Below are 24,750 nucleotides of genomic sequence, written 5' to 3' on the forward strand. Positions count from 1 at the left end.
ATGGCTACGTGAACTTTGTGCCTGTTCGGCAGCCAATGACATTAGCTGGAGATCATGCGGAGAGTTCGAGTCCAACAGGAAGTCCGTCGCTGGCTGGCGCCATGGCATATCGAGTGGCTGTTCCGCGTCCACATCCCAGCTTGGTTTTTGCTCTTTGGCCAGCAGAGAGCACCAGACGTTGCTCAATGTTGCCCCGGACATGTAGAACCGTCTCAAACTAAATCCAAAACTTGACTACTGCAAAACAAACACAGCCGCTGCTTGCCATCGAAATTGAAATGTGTCAAAACTTATCAGCATTATCAATGCTAACATGACAACTGCGACACTACTATGCCCAGGTTCATTGATAACAGCGCAGGTCGGAGTAGGTCTAGAGCGGGGGAGAGCGGAGCGTAGCGGAGCGGAGAGAGCAGATCGTGTGGCCCTGACAAGGTCGTTATTTTCTTTCTTTATCAGTCACGGCTACTACTACGGTCTATTGGTTGGCTTTTTTTAGGGTTTTTCGCTCGCATTGAATCACCGCTCTAAATTCGTTTGTGTTTAATCAACTTTAAACTGAATTCAAATCAAAAGTTTCAAATGCGTCAATGCGTACACGTCATGGACCCTTTCTTTATGCGAAAAAACTTTGCTTTGGCTTTCATTTCGCTCCTCCACAAGATAACGCCATCCGATCATGTTCGAGTGGTATAGAGTCGATTGATACTCGTAGAATCAATGGCCATAAATATAAATTGCTGACAATCGCTGGAGGAAATCTTTATGACTGCTTTTATAAGTAGGTTAAATATATGTTCAACTGAGTTCTTCAATCGTTGCTGATCTGTCCGCACTGCAATCAATTTACGCATCATAAGGGAGCAGCATTTAGACAGCGACTAACAGGAGATTTTTGCTCCTTCATTTTATATATTTACTACTTAAATCTACTACTACCAAAACTACGACGACGCCATTGATTGTTATATATCAACACTGACTCTAAATGACCTAAAGCCTTATCTTATATCATGATCATCGATTCATCAGCTTTATGACATTAATGGTCAGTCCACGTTTGGCCCCACAAATACAACATTAATCCTGGCGGTTTTTCTATCAGCGGCTCAGCACTGCAGGAAGGTCCTACTCAGGTTTACCTAATAGTTCAAAAATACTCAAAATATCTTCTAATCTTCTGGCCGATTTCCCCCCCCTTTGCATTTTGCAAAAATAAATTCGGTGCAGCTGGTCGGCAGTGCTGGCATTATAGCTGATCTCAGAACCAGCTTTTTTTGAGCATTATTTTAATGGATATCATTTTTTGATATAAAATTGCATTTCTTCTAAACTATTCTATATCGAATCTATTTTTTTCTGCAATTTCAGCTTTATTATTTTCAACGATAGCAATTTTTTCATATATTTTGAACAGCTTCTAAAGCTGTTTATTCACTTTGAAATTTGGCCAGCACTGAAGCACAGACGTCGCCGCGCCGAAATTTGTCAGAGTGAGAGAGACATAACGGCAGTCGCTGCACGTGCGTCGCAGCCGAGTAAGCGTTTTTCATTTCTTTCTCTGTCTTATTACTGTGTGCATACTTGTGAACGTGTGAAAGAGACAGATGTATGTACATATCAGCCGTGCTGTTGTTGTTTTTAATTATGCGCTTTATAGAAATCTCGACGAAATAAGCATTGTTTGTGTCAGTTTCGGCGCTTTGCCGTTGAGCGAAGAAGACACAATGTATGTGTGCAAACGAATGTACAAATATCTAGCAGCTGCACTAGCTTTGTTTTGATTAGAATGCACTTTTCCTGTGATCACCAACCTTTTGGCATTGCTCAAAATTACTCCACAAGGAAAATCAAAGGGGAAAACCTTCAGCACTTCAAACAACAGATCCATAAATACACCCATTTGCCACAACAAAAAACTCAAGCCTGTCTCTCTGTTCTAACTTCGCATTGTACTCTCATCAGCAGAGCAAACATTGAGCGACTGAGCTCACAAGATCATTAGCCCCAAAAAGTTGATACTAAGGATTGTAGTAGCCCGTTCCACCCTACCATTTGCCACTCGCATTGATGATGATGATGATGATGGTTAGGCGTCGGGCAACAAAGAATGTGCCTGGGCTTAGATGATGGTCAACGTTGCCAGCCAGTATGATGCCTCATCATCACCCATCGTCATTGTAGTTGCTTTCTATCTTTTTTTGGTGGTTTTTTGTTGTTTCTGTAGTTGGTCTTGCCATTGTTGTAGGTGTTCATCCTGTTGTTGGTTCCGTGTTATTGCCGGCGCACCCGGTCGCGGCATTGTGGCACAAACGGGTCTGGTTTTGATGAAAACTGCGCCACGGACGCACAACAAATTTGCATAACTGCTTGCCTGGCACTGCACCGCCACCACACCACACACACAGAGTAGGGAAACGATGGGAAAGATGGGTGGTGCAGCAGCGGTTTTTGGCGCCTCACGCATGCATGCGTTGCATTCATCAACGGCAGAGACTCCTCCTCCTCGCTGCTGCACTTTCTGGACGATTCTGACAAACAAAACGGATGAAAATGAAACGATGCTGGGCAAAAACCACAAAGCAGAACGCAGAAATGAAGCAATGAGGAGAGACAGCAGTGGGTAAGAGTAAGAGCGAGGCAGAGCGGAGACATAGAGGCAGCTACTTCGCGCACACTGCGAGAAAAAAAAGCTTCGAAATTCGAAGAATTTCCTCCATTTTAGAGAAAATTGAAATTTGAACTTTGTTTTACTTTGCCAGCAGCAAGATAAAACCCGAGCTAAAGGTAGCACCCTTTGAGCGCCCTCTTCTGGCCTTTTCCCTCAGTGCACTTATCCCTTACCACCAACAAAATATTGTTTCATTACGCTTTGGCCAAAACATTGTTGCCTGTCGCTATACTTGGCGGCGAAGACCTCCTCCTTGACGCTGACTCTGGCATCACAGGCTGCTGCTCATCCTCTTAGCCCCAAGTGTAGATGGGTGGTGTCCCCAGTATCGCTTCATCCCGAGCATCAACAAGCTGCTGAGGGAACGTGATGTTGTCGAGCATATAAATCAGATTTTTGGATCCCCCCAAAAACGGTCCGCTTCATGCCGGACCGGACGTTGGCTGTCGGTCGTCCTGTCTGATGAAAAGTCGCGACAAAAAGCTTCTGTTGCTGCGCTGTGTTCTCCTCCTCCACTGGGCGCTGGTCGCTGGTCGCTGGGCAGTGGACCCCACGGGTAAGCCACGAAGAATTGATGGCCACTTCAGAGACAATGACGATGGCGACGACAAACGCGACAGGCGACAGGGATACAAGCAGCGACTGCTGCGGATGGACCCTGTCCAGAGCCAGCAAATTGCGTGTCCAGCTATATCCAGAGGCGCCTGCAGCCTCCTCCCTGCTCCCTGCTCCGTGCTGGCTGCAGCTCCACTTCTCCTCTGATGTTTGTCCAGCGAGGCGTTAAAATGTTTGTTTGCATTAATTTGCAGCAGACGGCGACGATGATGACGAGGATCAGCAGCCAGGCAGCGCACGACAGGGGCAGCCAGTGGAGGGTGCCCACAACGATGAGCTTACCAATTAGCGCCACCATTTTCCCCATTCCTCATCCTCACCCGCCTCCTGCTGCTCCACCTCCTCTTGCGCGTGCTGGAGGCGTGGCATGTGTCAAAAACTGCGCCTCCCAAAAAACTTGAAAAGCCAACAAAATGTTCGCGCCGCGTTTTAAGCTAAAGTTTTCAACGGTTTGCTAGCCAGGGAAGCTTTGGAATGCCCTTTGAGAACTTATCGAGAAAGAGGGTATATGCAGATCTGAGATATCTCAGGTTAGCGCTCAGATATATAAATAATATTTGGTAAGTTTTTCATCCCTGCTATTTAGAATTGGAAATAATTACAATTGGAAAATGTTTGCCCTAGTAGGTTAGTCAAAAATATTGTGGCAGCTACAATTGTGAAGATCTTAAGATCAAATTTGGTAAGCTTAACTTTAATATCATTATCTATTTATGTACCAAAAATCAGCCTAATCGAACAATTTAAGCACATGATTTTTGTATCTTTTATAAATTTCAAGGTACGCAGTCTTAATTTGTGTGATGTTTAGCATAATTTTACCATCAAACATTGAAATTGTATTATGAAAAGTGAATTATGTTGAAGTTTTATATATGAATAGATATTATCCAACGTTCTATAAACAACGAAAATTAATGCTTCTGATTAAAGATTATTTCCTCTAGAGTCTCATTGCACATGTAATACGCAAATTCTAATCGGTACTCCCTAGTCGATTGCCCCGCCATCTATTTCTTTCGCAATTGTTGAAAATAGTTTGCCGTTCGACGGAAAATTTGTGACTGGAATTTCGAGCACACGCAATAATGCGAACCAGCATCCCACATCTGTATAGAGATGATTGGGGATTGGGCGTGGCATGTGCTAGGGAAATTCTTGTTAGACGATTTTAAAGTCTGAAAGCCTGAAAGTATGCCACTAATTTCGGGAATATGTCAGAAGGTTCTTTCTAGCTTAGCTGGCAGAGTAGTGTGGCAGCAGGCATGGGGCGAGTGGGTCTCTGCACCGACTTCAAACACTTGCAAAATGTGAACCCAACAAAAGTTTTCCCTTTCCCTATATTTACATACACAAATTTCCCAATTATGCAATCATTCAACTTGATTTGGCTTCTGCACCGGGCTTCTTGACTGATTTTCGCTCCACTTTGAAAGTTGAATCAGGGGGAAATTAATTGTTAACTTTAAGCAAACAACAAACGCAATCAAACGTGGGACGGGCACAGCGAATGATTGCAGGGAGTGCTGGGTGGTTGGCTGGGGACTGGGAAAATAAAATTAAATGTTTCCCAAGAAACGACACAAAAGGCAAACAGTTAGTGCGCAAAAATCGCTGTGCTACCTTTATATTTCTCCTTGAATGGGTATCCGCGTGTCGCCTCCCCACCCTTTCCCTTCTATCGTACTAGGGATCCGCCTTTGCCTTTGCCTTTGCTGCTGATTTTGGCAACGCTTCACTGGAGTCGCAGATTGAAACATAAAGCGGAAACCCTCTAACCCAGCAGAGGCAACCACAATGGACGAATACTCTTGCAGAAAATGGTAGAAAATGAGTTCTCTGGCAGAGACAGACAGAGAGAGATTGGAGAAGTATTAAAAAGCTTCTCTCTTCCAAAGAAAATCTGTACACACTTTTACTGAACTTTACAGCCAAACATTTGACAGCTTTCCTTTCATAATATTTCATATATTTATGTAGAATTTTCTCAATTATTTCCACTAGTGTCGTAGAAGTTTTTCAGCAAACTATTCGATTTTTAGTTCTTTCGGTTCAAAAGACATGAAGGAGGGATTACATTTCCTTCTAATTAAAATGTTTCTTTTCAAAATTACATCTTCAACTGTATTTCCGAACCACGTAATAATAGATAAAAATCGCTTTTGGATCATAGAAAAATGGTAAAAAAAAAGGGAGTCATATGTCTCTAATAATTTCAACTTATTTTTACCTATAAATCATGAATTTATTATTACTTAAATCTCCTCAAAGTAATGAATATTCCATAAATACTTGTGTAATAATTATTTCACCTGCACATTCTATGAGAAATGCCATCTATACAAATATTCCTACAAAATTATTATTTTGCCCTTTAGAAGTTCTTATAAATATTCACAGATGTCAGAGAGATTAATATTTACACCAAAACCCTCTCTTCATTTGGCAATTCCCAAAACTTAAAAGTGCCATTTAGCTACATGAACTATCCAAACCAACCCACGATTCGTTTATGGCTCAAATTTCCCTCATTTTTGATCTTAGAGTAGGAAATGCGAACGAATATTTGGGTAAACTTACCTTCGAACTTTTCATATGCAGCGAAGCTTAACTTTTCCGGTACATAAGATGAGCCGCGACGCGAACCAGTCCCAGAGCCAGCGCCAGCCCCTGTGACGGGGGCACCTGCCAGCTCTGGCAGGGTTGCCAACAGCGACGATGTCGGCGTGGCCAAGAGCGTTGTCTCCTCCATCAATGGCAGCGTGTTGGAGGAGCTGCTGCCCGCCGCGGACTTCTCGACCGTAAAGCTGGCGACCTTCTTAAGCACATTGCTCGTGAGCAGCGGCGTTGTGGGCGTACCAAATCCAGGGGGTGGCGGCAGCGGCAGCGGCGGCAATGGCAGCTCTGCCATGTCATCCTCCACATTGTCAGACGCTGGAACTGATGTCGCTGTCGAAGTCGGAGTCGGAGTCGGGCTCTGAATCGTCGTTTGAGACTGCACAGGTGTTTGAGATGATTTAAACGAAATTATAACAGTTGATTGCGTTTCCAGCAAGGATGACGACGACGATGATGCTGGAGCAGAAGCCTGCAAAGCGGAGGAGGAGGAGCTGCCTGCTGTTTGAGCTGCTGATGCCACGGCCGATGCTGATGCTCCTGCGAATGAATGAATGACGAGGCAAATGGCATTAGCTGGATAAATTTGTATAGAAATTCACGCACATCCCACCCCCCGCCGCACTCTCTGGGAAAATGCTCTCTCAAAGGTGGCGTCCTGTTTAAATGAGTGAAAAATTGTAGATAAATGTACGGGCACTCGGCGCAGTGTGTTTAGAAGTCACTTCACATAATTACTGGTTAAATTGTTGTATTTTTGTTGCTGCCATCCATTTATCATTTGTGTGCTTAAATTTGGTTGGGTTTTAAATGGAGTTTACACAGGTTTATAAAGAGCTTTCGGAGGTACTTAAACGTAGCACGATTTCGTAGAAGAATGTTGCTGATTGGATGGGGAAATGGTTGCTAAATGGATCTGAGAGTTTTGGGTATCAAGTACTGGAGGAAAATAATTTGTGTGGGAGCTAGAGAACTATTAAAAAATTGCAACAATTCAAGGAAGCATTTCAGACATTTTGTCTATATTTTGAACCATGATAAACTTCACTCAACGACTTGTTGGCAGATTAAAACATATTTTGATATATCCCTTTAGCCATCAATCTTTCTACACCTCTATCTACACATCCATCCGTCTATCTGCCCATCTATCGATTCATAAATCATTCTATCTATCCATCTGCTTATCTATCCATCCGTCTACTACTTTACGTGCAATCTTTAATGGAACTTTCTCCAGCTAAGAACTTCTTCGAGATACTTCCTTCTACCTTTCCCTCCCCCCCTATTCATCAGCCACTTTTTATAGTCCCATGCCCTCCATGACAATCTGTTTTGTATGCCTTTAGTCAATATTTAAATGATTTATACATTCATTAAATCGAAAACACAAACCAGAAGACATAAAAAATTGCCTCGCGCAAACATATAATTTTTCTAGTGCATTAAATCTTCCATTATCCAACACCTCCCTGTGTCCCCCCAATCAGATTGTGTACTTTAAGGCGGATTCCTGATTTTAGGAAGCAAATTTTTATGGTTCTCCTGTCGCCTGCCGACTGCTGAGTGCCTCCAAATCCAATCCCCCAGCACCCGCTCCGATTGAGTAGACCCAGTGGAGCGCTTATCGTGCGGCCCCCATCATCATTGACTGTGTACCCAAGTGGTTATGCCTCCTCCTGCCCCCTTCGATTTGCGCGGAATACTCCCGCGTGTATCATTCTATATAACATGATTTAATTAAAATTTAAACTTTACTTTTTCTGCGCTCCTTTTTTTTGTATTTTTTGTTTTGTTCCCCCGTCGAGGAACAATGGGGAATACGGACTACAGGAACAACAGGAAAAACAGGCAAAAGCGATGGAAGTCCGAAGCCTGAAGCGCCTGTTTCCCCCAATTCCCAATCCCCGACCCCCCCGTCTGACTGCTTGACTGTTTTTTCCAGTTTTCCTGCCTTTCCATCCAACATTTTGTAAACAATGAAGACGTGTTTGCAATTTTTAAGTTTTCACAAATGTTTTGTTTATTTTTTGTAAAGTATTTTGATACCGCGTAGTGGTGGAACGTACAAAAGTATCCTGTGGAGATGCATGTAACAGGAAGGAAGCTAACGAAGGGATTACAAAGCAGTCGCTGGAGCATTTAAAGGCAGAAAAACATCAGAAGAACATTCTAATTGGTGGATTCATGTGTGACGGGAAGCGCTGAATAACTACGATAGGAAAGTGGGAAACAAATAGCTATGCTTCTTGGGTAATTTTGGATTGAAAAGGATCTTTAAAGCTGCCAAAACTGATACCCAAGAATCTTAGGAATCTCTCCAAAATGAATACTTAGCTTCTGCACTGTTATTGCTAATCCTAATTAACAAATCTATTAAGCAGCATAAATTAATTAATTTATTGAATGGAAACACTTCAATGATTTAATTTTGCTGAACATTTTACTTCCCATAAACCGAAACCCCAAGTATCTCTTAGTCGTTCTGCCTATCATCTCTGCCATTCCTAACTTGTATTTTGTTTTAAGGATCATTTTATTTTATTCTTTAGGGTATATACCCCCAGCCCCAAGCAAAGCCAAAGCGCGAGCCCTGCCTGCCAGCCCAAGGCCCGAAAAAGGCAGCGAACCGTGTTCGCATTTTCGCTTTTGTTTATCGAGTCGCAGGAGATGGTCCGCCATCAACGCAATTAGGTAACTGTTTGGGGAGACTGGGTGGAGGCAGGAGCCAGGTATACTGATAGGGATTGGGGGGCCAATTATATATTTAAAATATCATGTGAAAGGACACCCTGGGAACGAGTCCTTGCATAAATGTGCCAATAATTACTTTCGGGTCCGTCCTGCTCTTGCTTTCATTGGCGTTTTTTTTTTGTTGTTGCTGCTTTCCATCATTCAACATTTTTCAGCATCCGCTGTTGATCGGATCAGTTCGGAAAAACAAAGAAAAAGAGTTCGCTGGCTGGGGGTTTTTCGGGGCTGCCTTTAAGGGCGACTGTTGCTGCATGAGTTAATTAAAAAACTTTGCATTAAGGTTCTGGGCATGCCATGCCCTTTTCTCTGTCTCTTGTGTGTTTGTGGGTGTGCTTGTTGTGTAAAGGTTTTCTCCGAGTTGGCTAAGAACTTTCTCAAGTTCATGAAGTTTTTATGGTATTTTTTTTGCGGGGGGTATAGAAGGTATGGCAAACATTAGCGAAAATACTAATGATTATGGATTTATTTTGCGTATAGTTTATGGCGACCTTTTGCTAGCAGAAATGGGTCTTAAGAATGAGCTCTTAAATCAGAATACATAAGAAAATATCCCTCTTAAACTATTGTTTACAGTTTTAAAAATATTTGAATTTAAATGATTTATTCGTTTAAATTAATATAAAAATCAAACAAAAGTCAAGTTGCAATGGAAAATCAATAATTATCGATGACCTCAAGATGTTAAGTCAACTATTTTGACCATTTTAGCATTATTTATGGGATTTCTTGATATTTAACAAAAGTATTATTCAACTGAATAAACTTAATGAAACACCCATTAGATAAACATCTGCAAATCAATCGTTATTTTATGTTTCACTTTCCTTTTCCATTCCATATTTTCTCTTCCCAAATCGTAAATGTCCTAAGCTGAGACTTTTCTTTAAACTTTTACCCCCGCTCCCCGCTGCTCTAGAGGTTTTCGCTCTTGCAACTTGTTGGTGTGTTTTCCCAGGCACTTCAATTATGTGCCAACAGAAAAGAGACAGAAAGACAGACAGATAGTAGAGCTTGAGCTAGAGGGACGGGAGCGGGCGGGGGCAGCACTCCAACCAACAGTTTGACAAGCACTCCAGGCCCAAGCCGTATTTACCTTTGAAATTGGCGCAGAGAGCAACAAGCGGCATGGCATGACAACAGCAACAACAAAAAAGGGACAGGACAAGCTTTTAGGACACGGTTTTTTTCGGACTGAAGGACCACTCAGTAGAGCACACACACACACACTGGCACACACACATGTGTGGCATATGGCTACAAGTGGGGGCACAACAAACAAGCAGCGGCATGGGCCTCAAGATTGGGTTCACTGGGAACAAAAAAAAAACCAAAGTCTTACTTTAAAGTTTAGATTCTTACCTGTATCCTGGGTGGGAGGCGGCGGCGTTGGACAAACGGCGGCTGTGAAACGCGATGACAGGTTCTGCAGTTCCACCTTCTTGGACTTGGACACATTGAAGAGTTCGCCATTGCCCAGTGGGGAATCCACTCTGGTACCGCTGCTCTCCATATTGCCACCGACTGCCGTAGCTGGCGGGGGTGTTGCGGTGCTGCCCAGCACCTGGGCCAGCTTCTTGCCCAACTGCAGGGCCATTAGCTCGTCTGGGGAACCCTCTGATGCTGGATTCCGCTCCTCCGCATCCGCCGACTCCCTCCGATCATTGGCTATATGAAGGTACGATATGGGCGTAAGGCTCAGGCAGGCCAACTTGTCCGCGCGACAGCGACGCTGCAGCTCAAGCACTGCCTTGGCTGTGCTCGGCGAGAGTGTGTCCACCGAGGTCACGCTGATCTCACTCAAAGGACGATCCCGTTTCGGAAGACCTGCAGCTGCTGCCTCCGCTTTGTGTGCCTGCAGATAGTCCTTGGGTACAAGCAGCGCATCCACTGGATCTGTGAATAGGGAATCATTGCTTGAGCATGAGGTGCACAACGATCTCTGATCATGGTCAAAGGGATGGCTATGATGATTTTGATGTTGGTAATAGCGATGCTGGCTATGCAGATAGCATCGTGGATGATGACGCTGCTGCTGTTGTTGCTCTTGATGCGTCAGAGTGTCACTCGAGGCATAGCAGCAGGAGTTGTCGCTCACACAATTGTAGTACTCTAGAGAATCGGTATAGTCCAAACTGACCACGTCGTCTATATGTCCGTCGATAGGGTATAGAGTAAGACATACAGGATAGAAAGATTGAGTTTTAAAGATGATAGAGAAAGTTATAGGGCAGAATTATAGAGAACAGAATGCAGGAAAAAATATGAGAAAATTACTAGGAAAAATAAAAACTCAAATTCGAGTTGAGAGAAACTAAAGAACTTCAAGAAAATATATATGAACATAGAAAACTTTCGATGATTTATAGACAATTCCAGGTTTAAACCAAACTAATTGTATCTAAGTACAGTAACAGCATCATTACTTTAAACGAAAGTACTAAATATTACCAAACATATCATTTGGCAGCCTATGATATGTCTTTAATGGGATCCCATCTTCAATAAGTTTTAATTTAATATAACTTTAGCGTACTCAATGCCTTAAATAACTGTTCTTCATAGCGTAATAATTCAAAAAGCTAAAGATATAATCGTGCTAGCCCCGGATGATCTAACTTCCCAAATATTCCACAAATTAATGAAAAAGGCTGCCAACTGTTCCTCCTTCCTCGCTTGATTTATGTTTATGTCCCATGGGAAGAGGATTGATGGCTCATTCACAAAAAAAAAGTAAAACGACATGTGTAGAAAATAATAATTAAACAAAAGTAAATACTCGTAAAAGAAGGCGCCACTGGAACGCCAAAAGAGAGTGAGCGTGAGAGAGAGTGAACATGTGAGCGTAACGGAGAGAGCCAACGCTCTCTGAGAGAGAGAGAGTGTGTGGTGCTCCTCCGCTTTGACTGGAAATCAGAAACCGAAACCGAAACAGACGCAAAATTATGAAAATCCATATGGAAAATGGTCAATAAAAGAAAAGCCGCAAACAAAGCACAAAAAAAACAACAACACAAAAAAAGGTGTGCACAAGGCAAAGAAAAATTAAAAGTGAGGGTTCGAGCGAGGGGCGATGGCGAGGTGAGGTCAAAGAAAATCCGCCCCAACACACAAAAAAATAAACAAAGAAATGTGTACAAAATAGAACTGAAAACTGGTTTCGGTTATGGGTCTGTCTCCCTACAAGAAGGGTTCGACGAGGGGCAGCGCGGCAGAGAGGGGTAGGCTGCCAACGCGTTGGCGTCAGTTTATGCTCCCTCTTGCGCTCTCCCTATAACTCCTCTCGTTCCACACGCACACCATTTGTAATGCACTTTATAGAGAGTTGTTTGGGTTTAGGAAGGTGTTTGCGAAGCATCAGCGATCTCAGCAAGTTTATGAGCTTGATAAGCTTCGAAAGTGTTTCTCGATTTAAATTTACTCCACAAACTGTTCACATTTCTCTTAATATATATTTTTACATGACACGTCACTCGTTTTTCCATGCCACATCGCACTCTAGGGTATTACACTCTTCGGTCTGCCAACTTTCAACCTGCCCTCTCGTGTTTCGTGTTTAATTTGTTGTCCATGAACAATTAAAGCAAATTGAGAGCAAAACAAAAGGCCAAACAAAAAACCAAAAGATGGACAAAGAGATAACAAAGGAAAAGGCTCTGCCTCTGCTAAGTTCGAGTCGAAAAGAGGCAAAAAAGGAAGATATAATAGCTTGAAAATGTAACCGTGCTTAGACACCTGTAGATGTTTGTTGTTTCTATGTATGTAGTTGTTGGCAGCAAATTAGCTAATGGCATTTGTCAAGCACCGCGGCGCACTCGGCCCGGCGAACACAATTTGTCACTTTTCACTGATTTTTCACCGTATTATTTGTGTTATTTTTTCACTCCGTTTCGTTTGCCGTCGTTGGCCGTTGGTTCGAACCGATCTGCGCGGAAGCGGGCTCAAAAAGTTAATAACAACCAACTGGTTTCCAGAAGGGGGGCTCACCAGACTGGAAAGAGCCACAAAAACAACGCTGGAAAGTCGAAAAGCCGCACACAGAAAACAGATAGAGAGCGAGAGAGAGTGAACGTACGCACTGACCGGGAGAGTAAATATGAGAGCGTGGCAGCAAAAGAGCAAACGAACAGCGCGAGCGAGAGAGCGTTGGCGGTCTTAAGCTCGAATTACATGAAACGAAAGCAGAGCAGAAAGGCAGACAAACAAAAGAGGAACGATGATCGACTAGGGAATGTTCTATAAGAAGCAGACTTTGACGATAGTCGAAAATGAGTGAAGATTGAATGAATGGAAACCATATTCCGTCTTTCTCTATATTCAATTCACCGTTTCCCACTTCTATATCTTCAATTTTCAGTAAATGATCAATGTTATGAGTAAATATATAACATCATTATTTTTAAAAAATATTAACAGAATTGCCTTTGTCAAGTCATAGTTCTTCTGCAGTTTGGCACACATTTCGACCAACCCTATATGCCCACCTTTTTTCTGTATGCCCTTCACAGAAGCAGAGCAGCAACGTCCGTCAAAGTGTGCATGGGTGTTTGTGCATGTGTGTGCGCTTACCTACGACTGCAGCTTCGCTGCCGTTTGTTGTTGCTTTCGATGCTTGTACTGCAGCCTCGCTGCCGTTTGTTGTTGCTTTCGTTGCTTCTAGTGCTGCTTCTATAGCTTTCGTTGCTTCTTGTGCTGATTCTGTAGCTTTCGTTGCTTCTTGTGCTTTTGCAGCTACTGCTGTCTCAATTGTGTCGTACAAAAGCGCTTCAATGAAAGCTTCATCCGAATGATCAGCCATGTCGTGCTTTCCTCTTCTCATGGGTTTGGTAGGCGGTTGCGGTGCCGTTCGACGCTTGCGCGGCTGCTGAGTGGTGGGCAGAGCTTCAGCTTGCAGCAGTCGCCGGTCTGGCAGTATTGCTTCCCCTTCCTCCTCTGCCTGATCTTCTACCTTCTCATCTTCCTCTGCTGTACTTTTTCGCAGCTTTGTGGACAGCTGACAGAGCTGTGTTAGGCTGCAGAGTTGTTGCTCTTGCAGCTCCTGTTGCCCCTTTTGTTGTTTCTTGAGACGCGGCGGTTTGATGGGAACTTTATGGGGAAAAATATGCATACTTTTGGGCTTACGCATTTTCGAACCAATTTTCCACAGCACCACAGTAGTGGCCACTGCGGTGGCTATCTGGCAAAGCCACTCTCGAATTTTCATGACATTTTTTAAGAATTTACTTTGTCTATTTAAGTATAACTAAACTTATGGGCAATTGTTAACCCAAAAGTTGTGTTTTAATCGTAAAATGTTAAACCATTTTCAGGGAATTATTTTTGGAACACCAAAGACAATCCGAACTCCATAAGGGGCAGACTTCATTTTGAATTTTGTAGCGGAAAATATGTACATTTGTGTCAAAAAGGGAACATGACAATTCTGCTATAAGTTGCTGGGGTTAGGGATCCAGTGATCCAAGGAATACATTTATTGGGAAGCAGCCAAGATTTTAAAGAAGTTACCACAAAATTTAACAGATTTTTATAGATTTTACAGCAAAAATCAGCCACTAGTCTATATGGCGGGCATTCCCCATCGTTTAGTGCTGAAAATCAGCAACTAAAAATCGAATTTCCATGTGTAATCCTCTTAAACGGATTACACTCTCCACTAGCCCACTAATACGATTTCCACACACAGCTTAATGTTCATTGAAATTCATTCAAAAATGCTCCCAAAAATATGCGAAAACGAATTTTCGGGTTTGAATATCATTGCCAGCAATGTGGGTACTACTAAAACACAGCTCAATTATTGCATTATAATAACAAATTGTAAACAGCATTAAACAGTGGTTAAAACTAGACACACACACACATACAGGCAGAGGAAACAGGCAACAAGGGGTTAAAGTGAGCGAGAGAGGTATATACAGAGTGAGCGAGCAATAGAGAGGGATATAGAGATGTAGATGAGTGAGATGGCGATAAAAGTTTACAACTTTTACATGGAAATTGTACAAGCAAAACTATTAAAACTAATTGCCATAAATATTAGCGGCCAGCCCACGTGCCATGCCCGAAAAACTTTTCCACTGTAATGTGTTCCCACTGTATGGGTGTGTGTGTGGAGTGTGTGTGTGTGTGTGTGTGAAGAGAGTGAGAAAGGAAGCTTAATTGAGCACGTGTTGCCTCTCACTCCCGCAGGCAGCAATTGTCGAAAAAAAAAAGAAAACGGAACCAAAAACTAAGCCAAAACTCAACCAGCAGCGACCTCCACCCAAGCACCTCACACGCTGTTTCAGCAGCTCCCAAACATGTTGCCTCTTCGACTCTCATGCTCCACCCCAAAAACTCCTCACACTCTGCACCCACACAACTCTCATATGCTGCCCCACACTATCCACCGAAAAGCCTTTTATTTGGTGGGTTCCATTGGGTGCTACACTGTGCTGCGGGATATGTGGCTTTCGCGTGGAAGTGCTGGGTAATGGGATAAGGAGAGGAAGCAAACGGGGGCAGGATTGTTCTTAGCTGTGTGGACCAACGAGTTTATATTTCAGATGTTAATTGGCTGGAAAGATCAGATCATTTGTAGGAAAAAAGGAAACTTAGGAGCATGAAGATACGACTCAAAGAACTCGATGAACGAGTTCCTTAAAGGTTCTGTTAGCTGTTGCTGTGAAGCAGAAGAACTTAAATTCTGTGGAGCGCTTTCCTCTCATAATTGTCACAAACGATCCATTTATAGTTATGGTACAATAACCTGTTGTAACTCCCTGCCGTTATCAAAGCTGAATCATGATTGCCATCAGCAGTGATTCTATTCTTAAAGGGTTCTTCTTTTATAAGTGCCCCTTCCTTCTGTTAAATGCCACCAATTGACTCCATTATTCTCTTTCTTGAGATTTTTGACAAATGCCCAAGCATTGTGGCCCTTCCGTTAACCCTCCAACTTCCCGAATCTTGGCCCACATGAATTATGAATTTATGCATTGAAAGAGGCCCGACAACAGCTGCCTGTGTGTGAGTGAGTGAATGAATGAATTGAGTGTGGGTGTGGGTGGACCGAGGAGCTCGGGAGGTATCATCTCTCATCGCCTAAAAGGGAATTTTTGATAGCGAGAGCTCGAGAGCCCCTGCTCCTTTAGCAGCAGGTCCTGTGGCACGTTTAGGATTTTTCGTTGATTTGATTTTAGACTTTGGCCCGCACGCTGCAATGCCAAAAGCTTCATGCAGTCGGCTGGCGGCGCGGCTGGGAGGCCTGGGGGCATGATGGAGCATCTCTTTTTCGCCTCTGAATTGCTTTTTGATATCCTTCAGCCTTGAACGCGTTTTTCGCGTCTTTGTAAAGCGCGCAAAAATTCCCAGGCACAATACGTATAGAAGAGAACCCGCTGCGAAACAAAAACAAACCCGAGGATAAAACGTTTTCCCGAGTTCGTTCTTTTGGTGCAAATTTGAATGTATTTGATGCACTTTGAAGGGTAGCACGGCCATGGGAGGAGGTTTGTCCTTTGAGTATGGAAGTTTTCAGAGAGAAATAATGTCAAGCAACTCAGGAAACCTTTTCTGCAATTAAGACACGTAAACTTCATATTTTTTATCATAACTAAATCGAATCCTTCGCGGAAATGCTGCCCAACCAACCGAGGGGCACTGCTGCATGGCGCTCTGCACGCATAACCGAACCGGGCGCGTAGTTCTGTTCCTTAAAACTACTTTCCCCCCCCAATAAGAGCATTTCATCGTTCACTTTCCGCAAGTGCCACAATCCTTTCCTTCCTCGTTTCTTTCTCACAAATTTTCCAGCTTTGAGTGATTTTTTTTGGCGTAAATATGTCTGGCTGTGTGTGTGTGTTGTTTTTTAAGTATTGAGGAAAAGTCAGTCGCCTGCAGCTTTTTGAACTCGACGCGTTTTTCTTATGGCTGTTAATAGACAGTCGTGAGTTTTTGAAGTGGGTCGCTGCTTTTGCCACGTTATGCTTCTGTTGATGCTCCCCACCCAGAAAGCATGTTCTCTCCCCCACCACCAATCTCTTCCCAGTTTTGGGTTCTGTTTTGTGTTTTTCGGTTCCTAAGTTTCTGTCTTGTGTGTTGAGTTATGACTGGGAACGTGCTCGCTTTGAGCGTTGCTTCAGGCTTCAGAGCTGCTGCGAGAGGAGGGAAGGCTCCTCTTTTAATATTTTTAAAGGAAACATCTTAAAGATTTCACATGAATAACTAAAATCTATAAATTTTTGATTCGTACGTAACAAGCGAATGGAAAACTTTTGAGTACAAAATATTGTATATATTTTTTTTGCCCAGGAAAAATGCCAATAAGTTACAAGCAGCCTCGAAAAAACTCTCAAGTTTTTTTTTCCCTGCCGTCGATGAGGGATGGTTGTTGCCCCAGACCGAACGAAGGTGCCACAAAAACAACAACCAGTAGTGCCAGGCGCAACCAAGGGGCACGAAAAGTGAGCGCTCTAAAATTCAGAAAGTCAAGCGGTAGGTCCTGGCTAAGGTTGGAGGTGGTAGGGTTGAGGTGGCCTTTGGGGGGTTGTGAGTGTAGAAAATTTCATAAAAAACTTCAATGAAAAGTTTATATTTTTCTCGTATCGTATCGTTCTGAACCTGACAGAAAAATTCTTATTTAAACTACGCTTAAATTGCAATAAAGTCGAGTTTCAGACAGACAGAGAGAGAGCGAGGGAGAGAGAGTGACTTGCATGTGCAGTGCGTTTCATTGTTGTGAGGCAGCTAATATTTGGGTAAATGATTGAGGAAATTGTCACACTTTGGTGGCTTTAAATCATATTTATGGGACATGTTTGAATGTTGGAATATATTCATACTAGAAAGTGAAGAAAAACTGTACAAAATAAAGGCTTTAGTCTACGAGCTGCTATGTTGGGATATAAAAAAGACTTCAGATAGATTTATTGATTATTTTTCTAATTGATTTCAAAACTATCGAACGATATGCTTATCCGGTAACCCCTGTCTTTTATATCGCTTTTGAAGCGTTCAATGGCAATCAATAACTGCAGAGAGAGTCCTTTCCTGGTGTGTAACTCCGCTTCAAATCCCTCACAGCCGCCCTACACTACCTTCAAGCACTGTCCTCTAAAGTATAGCGTTGCCAGAGTTGTATATTAAAACAAAAGTCCGACAAAAAAAATTGCAAATAAAAAAGAGAATAAGACCCCTAAACGAACAATAGAAGGTACAACAAAAACAACAACAACAACTAAAGTTGCCATATTGAAAAATGCAAGAGGTCAATTTGGTGAAGGGTCACGTTGTCGGAAAGCAGGGGAGTAGGGGGAAGTAAAAGATGGAAGGAATTTGCCCAAAAATAGAAAACATCGAGGAAAAGCTGACAAACTGAAATTTGATGCACAGCAACAACAACAGCAAGAACATTTACAACAATCGGAGGAATTTCAACAACAAAAAATTGAGTTCCGAGAACTTAAACAACGAAAAGTCAACAATAAGAATGAAAACTAGTTTAAGCCAGAAAGTTCTTAATACCTTTTGCAGGTATGGCGGGAAACTGTACTTTTATTGATATTTTTTACATGTACAAAATTAATCGATAGATTCCATAAATGCTACACAAATTAGTGATACGATTTGGCAGATTAAATCTGTTAAATTGTTATAAAAATCCATACCAGACCAAAGGAAATTGACTTGGTGCGACTTGGTGGTTCTTTGAAATCAATACATAGAAAAATCGATATCCACCGATAAGTACATTCGATTACACAGCGTTGCATATGGGTTTATCGACTCTACTAACTCTGCTTTAATAAAAAATCCACTGAATATCATATTACCCACTGCCAAAAGGGTAAAAAATGCGACCCCAAAAGATAAAAAATAAACTCAACAAAAACTCACCAACATAAACTCAACAACAACAGCAACAACAATAAGAGTAAGAACAACAACACTATAAGCTACAACAACAAAACACACAATAACGGGATGGGTGGGAGAGAGAGGAAAAAGTTTTGGGAAATTGACTTACGAAAATCTATTTGTTCTGCGCTGGCATCCAATTGTCCATGCTCCACTGCCGCTGCCGCCGCTGCTGCCGCTGTGGTCCAGTCCCCAACCACCGCAATTCCCTCTCCAGCATCGGCGCTGCTGGCAACAGCTTCTCCTGCTCCCGAATTGGAACTCACTTTTGGATGCAGGAATGCCTCCCGTATGCGTTTCTGTCCCACCAGGCGACCGAGCATCCGCACTCCACTGCGATGCTCCACCAAAGTGCCTCCACCCAGGGCCAGGGGCGATGCCCCGCCACCGCCGCCAATGCCCAAGCGGACTAGACTGCCACCTGGCGGCGGCTGTGACTTTTCATCGCCAGTTGTGGCACGGTTCTGGGAGTTTCCCATGTTGAACGATTTTCCAGTATCTGCTGTCGGCTTTGCTTTTGGCTGCCGCCGCCGCTGCAAAAGAAGTTTATAAAAATCAATTAAAAAACTTTTCAATCAGTCGCATTGTTTGGGTTTGGATTTTAAAACTTTCGGTTTTTTACGGTATTTTGGTCGTTCTTTTTTTTGTGGATATATTTTTTAAGGATACTCTAAGAGAGGGTAGAGATATTTGTAGATAAATACTCTTTTTTAAGATAAATTCCATGAGTAGCATTTATAATTATGAATTTATTTAATTATAAATTGACTCATTTCGTTCGGGTAAATATTAATTTAATTCTTAAAAGAGCTTAAAAAATGTAAATAAATCTAACTTGGGCATTTTTAAATTGTTATTTTGTTTATTTTAAGACAAATAAAGGGTTTAAGGCTTATAATTATTTTTGTTTAGTCTTTTTTAATAAAACATCATTTTTCCAATATTTTTGAAATTTCAATTTTTATTTAAGCTTTACAAAAATTAGAGTTTTGTAGTAAATGAGGACTGTGAGGCAGCGTATTGGCAATTCTAACGAAGAGCATGAGTGAATAAGTAGATCTCCGTAGAAGACCTCAATTAGGGTTATAGGTAAATGGGTTCCAGCTTTCTTCATATCACATTTTACTCTTTATTCCCTAGAGCATCCAATCTTCGTTCGCTGCTCCCACCCAAACAACTTTCCCCGTTTATTTTTGAGCCGGCAACAAAAGTTTTCATCTTCTTTCGTTTTTGCTGTGGCGAAAATGTTGCAGAAATATGAAATGAATTAGTTGCACAGGTAACAGAACAGAACCGAACAGAACAGAAAGGTGGATGGGTGGTGGGACTTCGGTGGGGTTTGGTGGATTGTTGTTGGGCTGGCTTGTCGCTGGTTTGGTGGCCTAGGAGAGTTGACAGAAAGTTGCTACTTTAGTTGTTTGATTTCTAAAGGCAAGTACCCAGAGTATTTGGGTTTGGTTCGAGAGTGGGGAGGACTGCGACTGCTGTGGTTGATTCTGTTTCTGATTCTGCTGCTGCTGCTGCTGCTGCTGTGTCAATAGCCAAATGCTCGAGGCCAAGCGCAGTTGCAGCTTGAATGAGAAATCGTTGTTCGTTCTTCCCCGCCACTCTCTACCCCTCTCTGGCTATAAACTTTTACTTTTTCCACAAGTTTTGTCGAGCAAATTTCCACCGATAATGATCATTAAAGTGAGAGAGATTTTAGTATAACAAAAAAAAAATAAAGTTAAGGATAACCTTTGTTAGACATCTGTCAGGTGGTCGACTGTCGAGCAATCTATGGCACTCGCGGGGGCTGTGCGGGGGACACAGTTTGAGGCAAGTATTGAAATTTCATTTGCATTCGCTTCGGCAAAGTTCTGCTCAAGGTTTTGGCACAAAAATTATTTTTCCACTTTTTTACAACAATTAAAATTTTAATTCAACATGAAAATTCTATTTGTGACAAGACCACGCCCCATGGCGCTATTTTTTGTGTGTCTGTGTACTTGTCATGCAGCTGGAGGACAGTCTAATGGTGGTACTATGTAATGGCATTAATCCTTAATTAAGGGTTTTCGAGGTTTTTCGGGCTGTGGGTTTTTGCTTGTGGGTTTTGTGTAATGTTTTTTTGAAGGTGAAATGTGTTTTGACACATGTAATCAAGGTGCATGGGGTAATATCTATTCGTGTTGGAAGATAAATATCGAGTTGCGTGCCTAGAGAGCTGCTGTTCAAGTATATTTGTTACATTTAATCATTTAATGATTTTCTAAAAAGGTAAAACATTTTGCTAATTTTTTTGTATACTTAAAAGAAATACAAAAATGTATTGTATATTTTTTATGACAATAATTCGCGCTAGCAGCTGAGTTTTGGTCATGCTTAGAATTATTTGTTGCTCTTTTTATTTAAATATAAAAACAAATAAGAGCTATTTTTGTGCAGCATTTTAACCTACTTAAGAAACTTTGTACTTTTGTTGTACTTATTTCAGCCAACTTTGGCTTCCCACTTCCTTATTCTTATCTAAATCCCAGATAAGTCTTTGCCCCACCTCTCATACATAGCTCTTATCTTTCAGTGAACCACAAAAAACACATTGACCCAACGATAAAAAGCGCCTCCAGCGTGTGGACGGACGCTGATATCATTCAAGTTCAATGACAACTATTTGCATTCAACTTTTATTAATTACAATTTTTGATAATTTTTATAAAGCCCGCAAAGAGAGCGGGAGAAGAAAAGAGCGTATCAAATGAGCGTCCAAAAGTGAAAAAGCGAGTCAGACACACTAAACATTAGAGAGCCTCACGGCACTCTCATAAATCACAATAAAAACAAATTAGGGAATTTTTATATCGGCTCGGGGCCAGGGGTGGCCAGCTCCCTGCTTTTATTAGGCTCCACCAGGAGGAGAGCTGTTGGGGTGGTGCAAAGAGCCTACCAAAAAATGGTCGACTAATTGAAATACTCCAGCAGGGGTGGGGGTGCTGAGACGGGGATCAAGCGTGAGAGGTGTTAAAAATTGTTCACCAAAATTAATTGCCAGCAATAAATTGTGCGTCGTTTGGCCTGCCCACGTGACGCATTTAACGTTTTTTATGTGCATACAATTTTAGGGGAGAGTATTTTTAAGGTGCGGGTAGAAGTTTAAAAGGAAGAGATACAACATAGAAATATCTACAAAGGTTTATGGATAGTCGATCCGACGATAACGCCCTCTACGAATATTATAGTCACTGTTTTATAATATTTTGTCATAGAATTCTGTATAATTATATCGGAAATTAATATTTAATCCTGTAGCCTTTCAGTAATATGAATAAAAAAAGTTCTTAATAAAAGATCCTTCTTCAAGGGCATTCAACATTTCTATCCTTTATTTCGAGCCATAATTTCCGCTTGCTGTTTCCATCACTTTCTAAATATCAGGCGGCTCCTGAGCCAGCCCAGCCGCCCCCCTCTCTTTTCTTTAGCATAATGACTAAGCGGCGTCGGCAGTCACAAACGCATTTCTTTTAAATGTTTTGTATCCTTCACACAAATCAGTATTTCAATTATGTGGGAAGAGTGTGAGGTAGTACGGGAAATGTAGGTGGAAATTTAGTAACAGCGGGGCTGGGTGTAAAAACCACGTGGAAACACATTTTCTTAATTGTGTCAAAAGCGCAATTTTCTGCAATTTTCTATGAAAATGTGAAATGAAAGTGAAAGCAAAGCGCACAAACACACAAAACACAAAACAAGAAATAACTGTAATCCAAAAAGCTTACGCATCTAAAAGGTGCACACAGCCACACACACAGCTACCTACCGTTCAGAGCGAAGGCGAGCGACAGGCAGAGAGAGAGAGAGAGAGAGCGAAGCGCGCCCGAGAGCGTTGTGGGTCTCCTTTCCGGTTGCAATTTGCTATACAAATCCACGCTTTTGTTGATGCTATTTTCCACTACACTCTCCGCTCCTCAACGCTGCTCTGCTTTCGCTGCTTCTCCGCTGCTCTGCTTTCGCTGCTTCTCCTCTGCTCTGCTTTCGCTGCTTCTCCTCTGCTCTGCCTTCGCTGCTTCTCCTTCAATTTGATGCTTGCCTTCCGTATGCCGTTTCACTGCTACGGCGCGGCGTAACTTTAATTTCGTTCGCTCTCTTTTATATTTGATTGTTGAATGCTTTCCTTTTCTTCTTGGTTTTGGTTTTGGTTTTGCTTTTTGCTAATGCCTCAAGTTCGTGAGGGTTTCTATTTCCGCTGCAACACCACCAGCAGCACACACACACACAGAGCACACGGCACACCACTCTCCTACAGCACCGTTTAATGGCCCGAAATTCAGCCGATTAGTCGTTAGATTTGGCAATTTCCCATTACGTTTAGCATTTTTGCGTTTTCTTTTGCTCATGGCACACTTTAACTGTTATTTTATTCGTTATTTAATTGCAAAAATGCAAAGGCCGAACCGAATGGTAAATGCAACCTACTGCAGCTGTCAAAAACGGGGCACTTCGGCTGCAGCGGCCAGCAAGTGTCACAACAAAGCGAAGCGCCTCCCGAAGCTCAAACGAACAGAGAGAGAGAGAGCGTATGAATCAGATGTTTGCACGAGAGACACAGCGCGAAAGGATGAATCAGCTGACCGAATGGGTAGGAAGCAGCCTTGAAGCCTAGGACAACATAACGGCACGAGAGCAGCAGCACGGCGTAGCTATAGCGGGAAAAATCGATGGCACACTGACTGCAGCACGAAATGAAGCACACAAAATGAGAGAGAGAGGTGCGAAGACTGGCGTAGAGTTAAAGCGAGAGAGCGAGCGAGCGAGATTACGTTTTTGGGAGAGCCATAACTGGACTACGGGTCTGATAACAGCTGAGCGCATTCATTTGTTGTGGCACCTTGGTGTTTGTGAATTTTTGTTTTGTTTTTGGCTCAGGTTGAGTGTTGTTGAGGCAACCGAATGCGCTACAATGAAATTTAGGAATTTTTTAATAATAAATCAAATCAAACAATGAATTCTTGTATAAATAAATAATATTTACATATGTATGTTATCTGAATAAAAAATTTATTAAAAATATGTATATTTTAAGTTTAAATATTTTTTAAAGCATTTTAATGTATTTTTATAATAATTTAAAAAAAATTGTCTTTAAAATAAATACGATTTATTTGGATATTGCTTGGTAGGGGGTCGGGAGGAAAGTCGTGATCCAATAGATTCAAGGTTTATTCCGAAATTCCACATTAGACGAACGATTTTTTCTAGGTCTTATTATATTTTCTGGAGTTAATGCGAAATTTATTGAATTTTATACCATGGTGCCCATTGCACTGGGAAGGAAATTATTGAATATACTTTCGGATACTCTGGAAAAGAATTAATGTAAGGAATTATTTGTGGAATTTTATATAATTTTGTTTCTAGGATCTTGTAGATATAATACTTATGTAAACAATTATAGATACGAATCTTTAAATATTTATATTTTTTACTGAAGAAGAGAAGACAAAATTACTTCCTCTAAAATTCCTTTTATAGATAACATTACTACTAAAAATAAATAAATATAAATCATACCATGAAAAAATAGCTCATAATCCATACTAACTATGTCTAAAACAACGTTTTATTAATGCCTTTTCGCTTATATGCACGTATGTATGTATTTCCATATATTTTATCATTCACTGCCACATGCTAAATATCTCTTTTAACCTTCGCCTAGTTCATTCCAATTCGCGACCACATTCATGTGGCATGAATGCTCATTGCTGGTGCGGCTCTAATTGTAGCTCACATCTCGGGTCTGGTTGGGTCGTGGAAATCGAGGAATCGAGCAGCGCTCATTAGCATTTTGTGCCACATGGAGCACAGGGGACTTAATTCTAGGGTTACGATATCGTGCACCCTGCAATGACTCACACAATCAACAAACACACAAATCTGTCAAATACATATACACGCAAATGGTATGCTCACACAGATACTCGACACACACACACACACAAATGCAATCAGGTCCCAAGGCAATTGCAATTGTGATTTTATGAGCTTTTCCGTGGTGTGGTGTGGTGGGGTGGAGGTAGCTTTTGTGTGTGGCGTTGGGCTTAAAGCATCGATCCATGAACTTAGAAATGATTATCAGCTTAGCCATCTCCCTCACTCACTCGCGCACTCTCTCTTTCACTCATTACGGGCATATTTCGCCCTCTCTTTAACCCCGCTAAGTG

The 24,750-nt window shown here is 41.9% G+C and overlaps 1 protein-coding gene across 1 annotated transcript in view; it reads right to left on the bottom strand.

The window, feature by feature from the left end:
• The window catches only part of LOC117900518 (protein cappuccino), a 28,062-nt gene extending 8,005 nt beyond the window's left edge, over positions 1-20,057 (bottom strand). The window contains 5 exon segments of the mRNA XM_034810913.1: positions 5,867-6,442; positions 10,016-10,801; positions 13,223-13,738; positions 18,660-19,064; positions 20,043-20,057. Coding sequence (XP_034666804.1) covers positions 5,867-6,442; positions 10,016-10,801; positions 13,223-13,738; positions 18,660-19,029 — 2,248 coding nt within the window. The 5' untranslated portion in view covers positions 19,030-19,064; positions 20,043-20,057.
• Between the last annotated feature and the right edge of the window lie 4,693 nt (positions 20,058-24,750).

This window comes from Drosophila subobscura, chromosome U, assembly GCF_008121235.1.
Source record: "Drosophila subobscura isolate 14011-0131.10 chromosome U, UCBerk_Dsub_1.0, whole genome shotgun sequence".
NCBI lineage: Eukaryota > Metazoa > Arthropoda > Insecta > Diptera > Drosophilidae > Drosophila > Drosophila subobscura.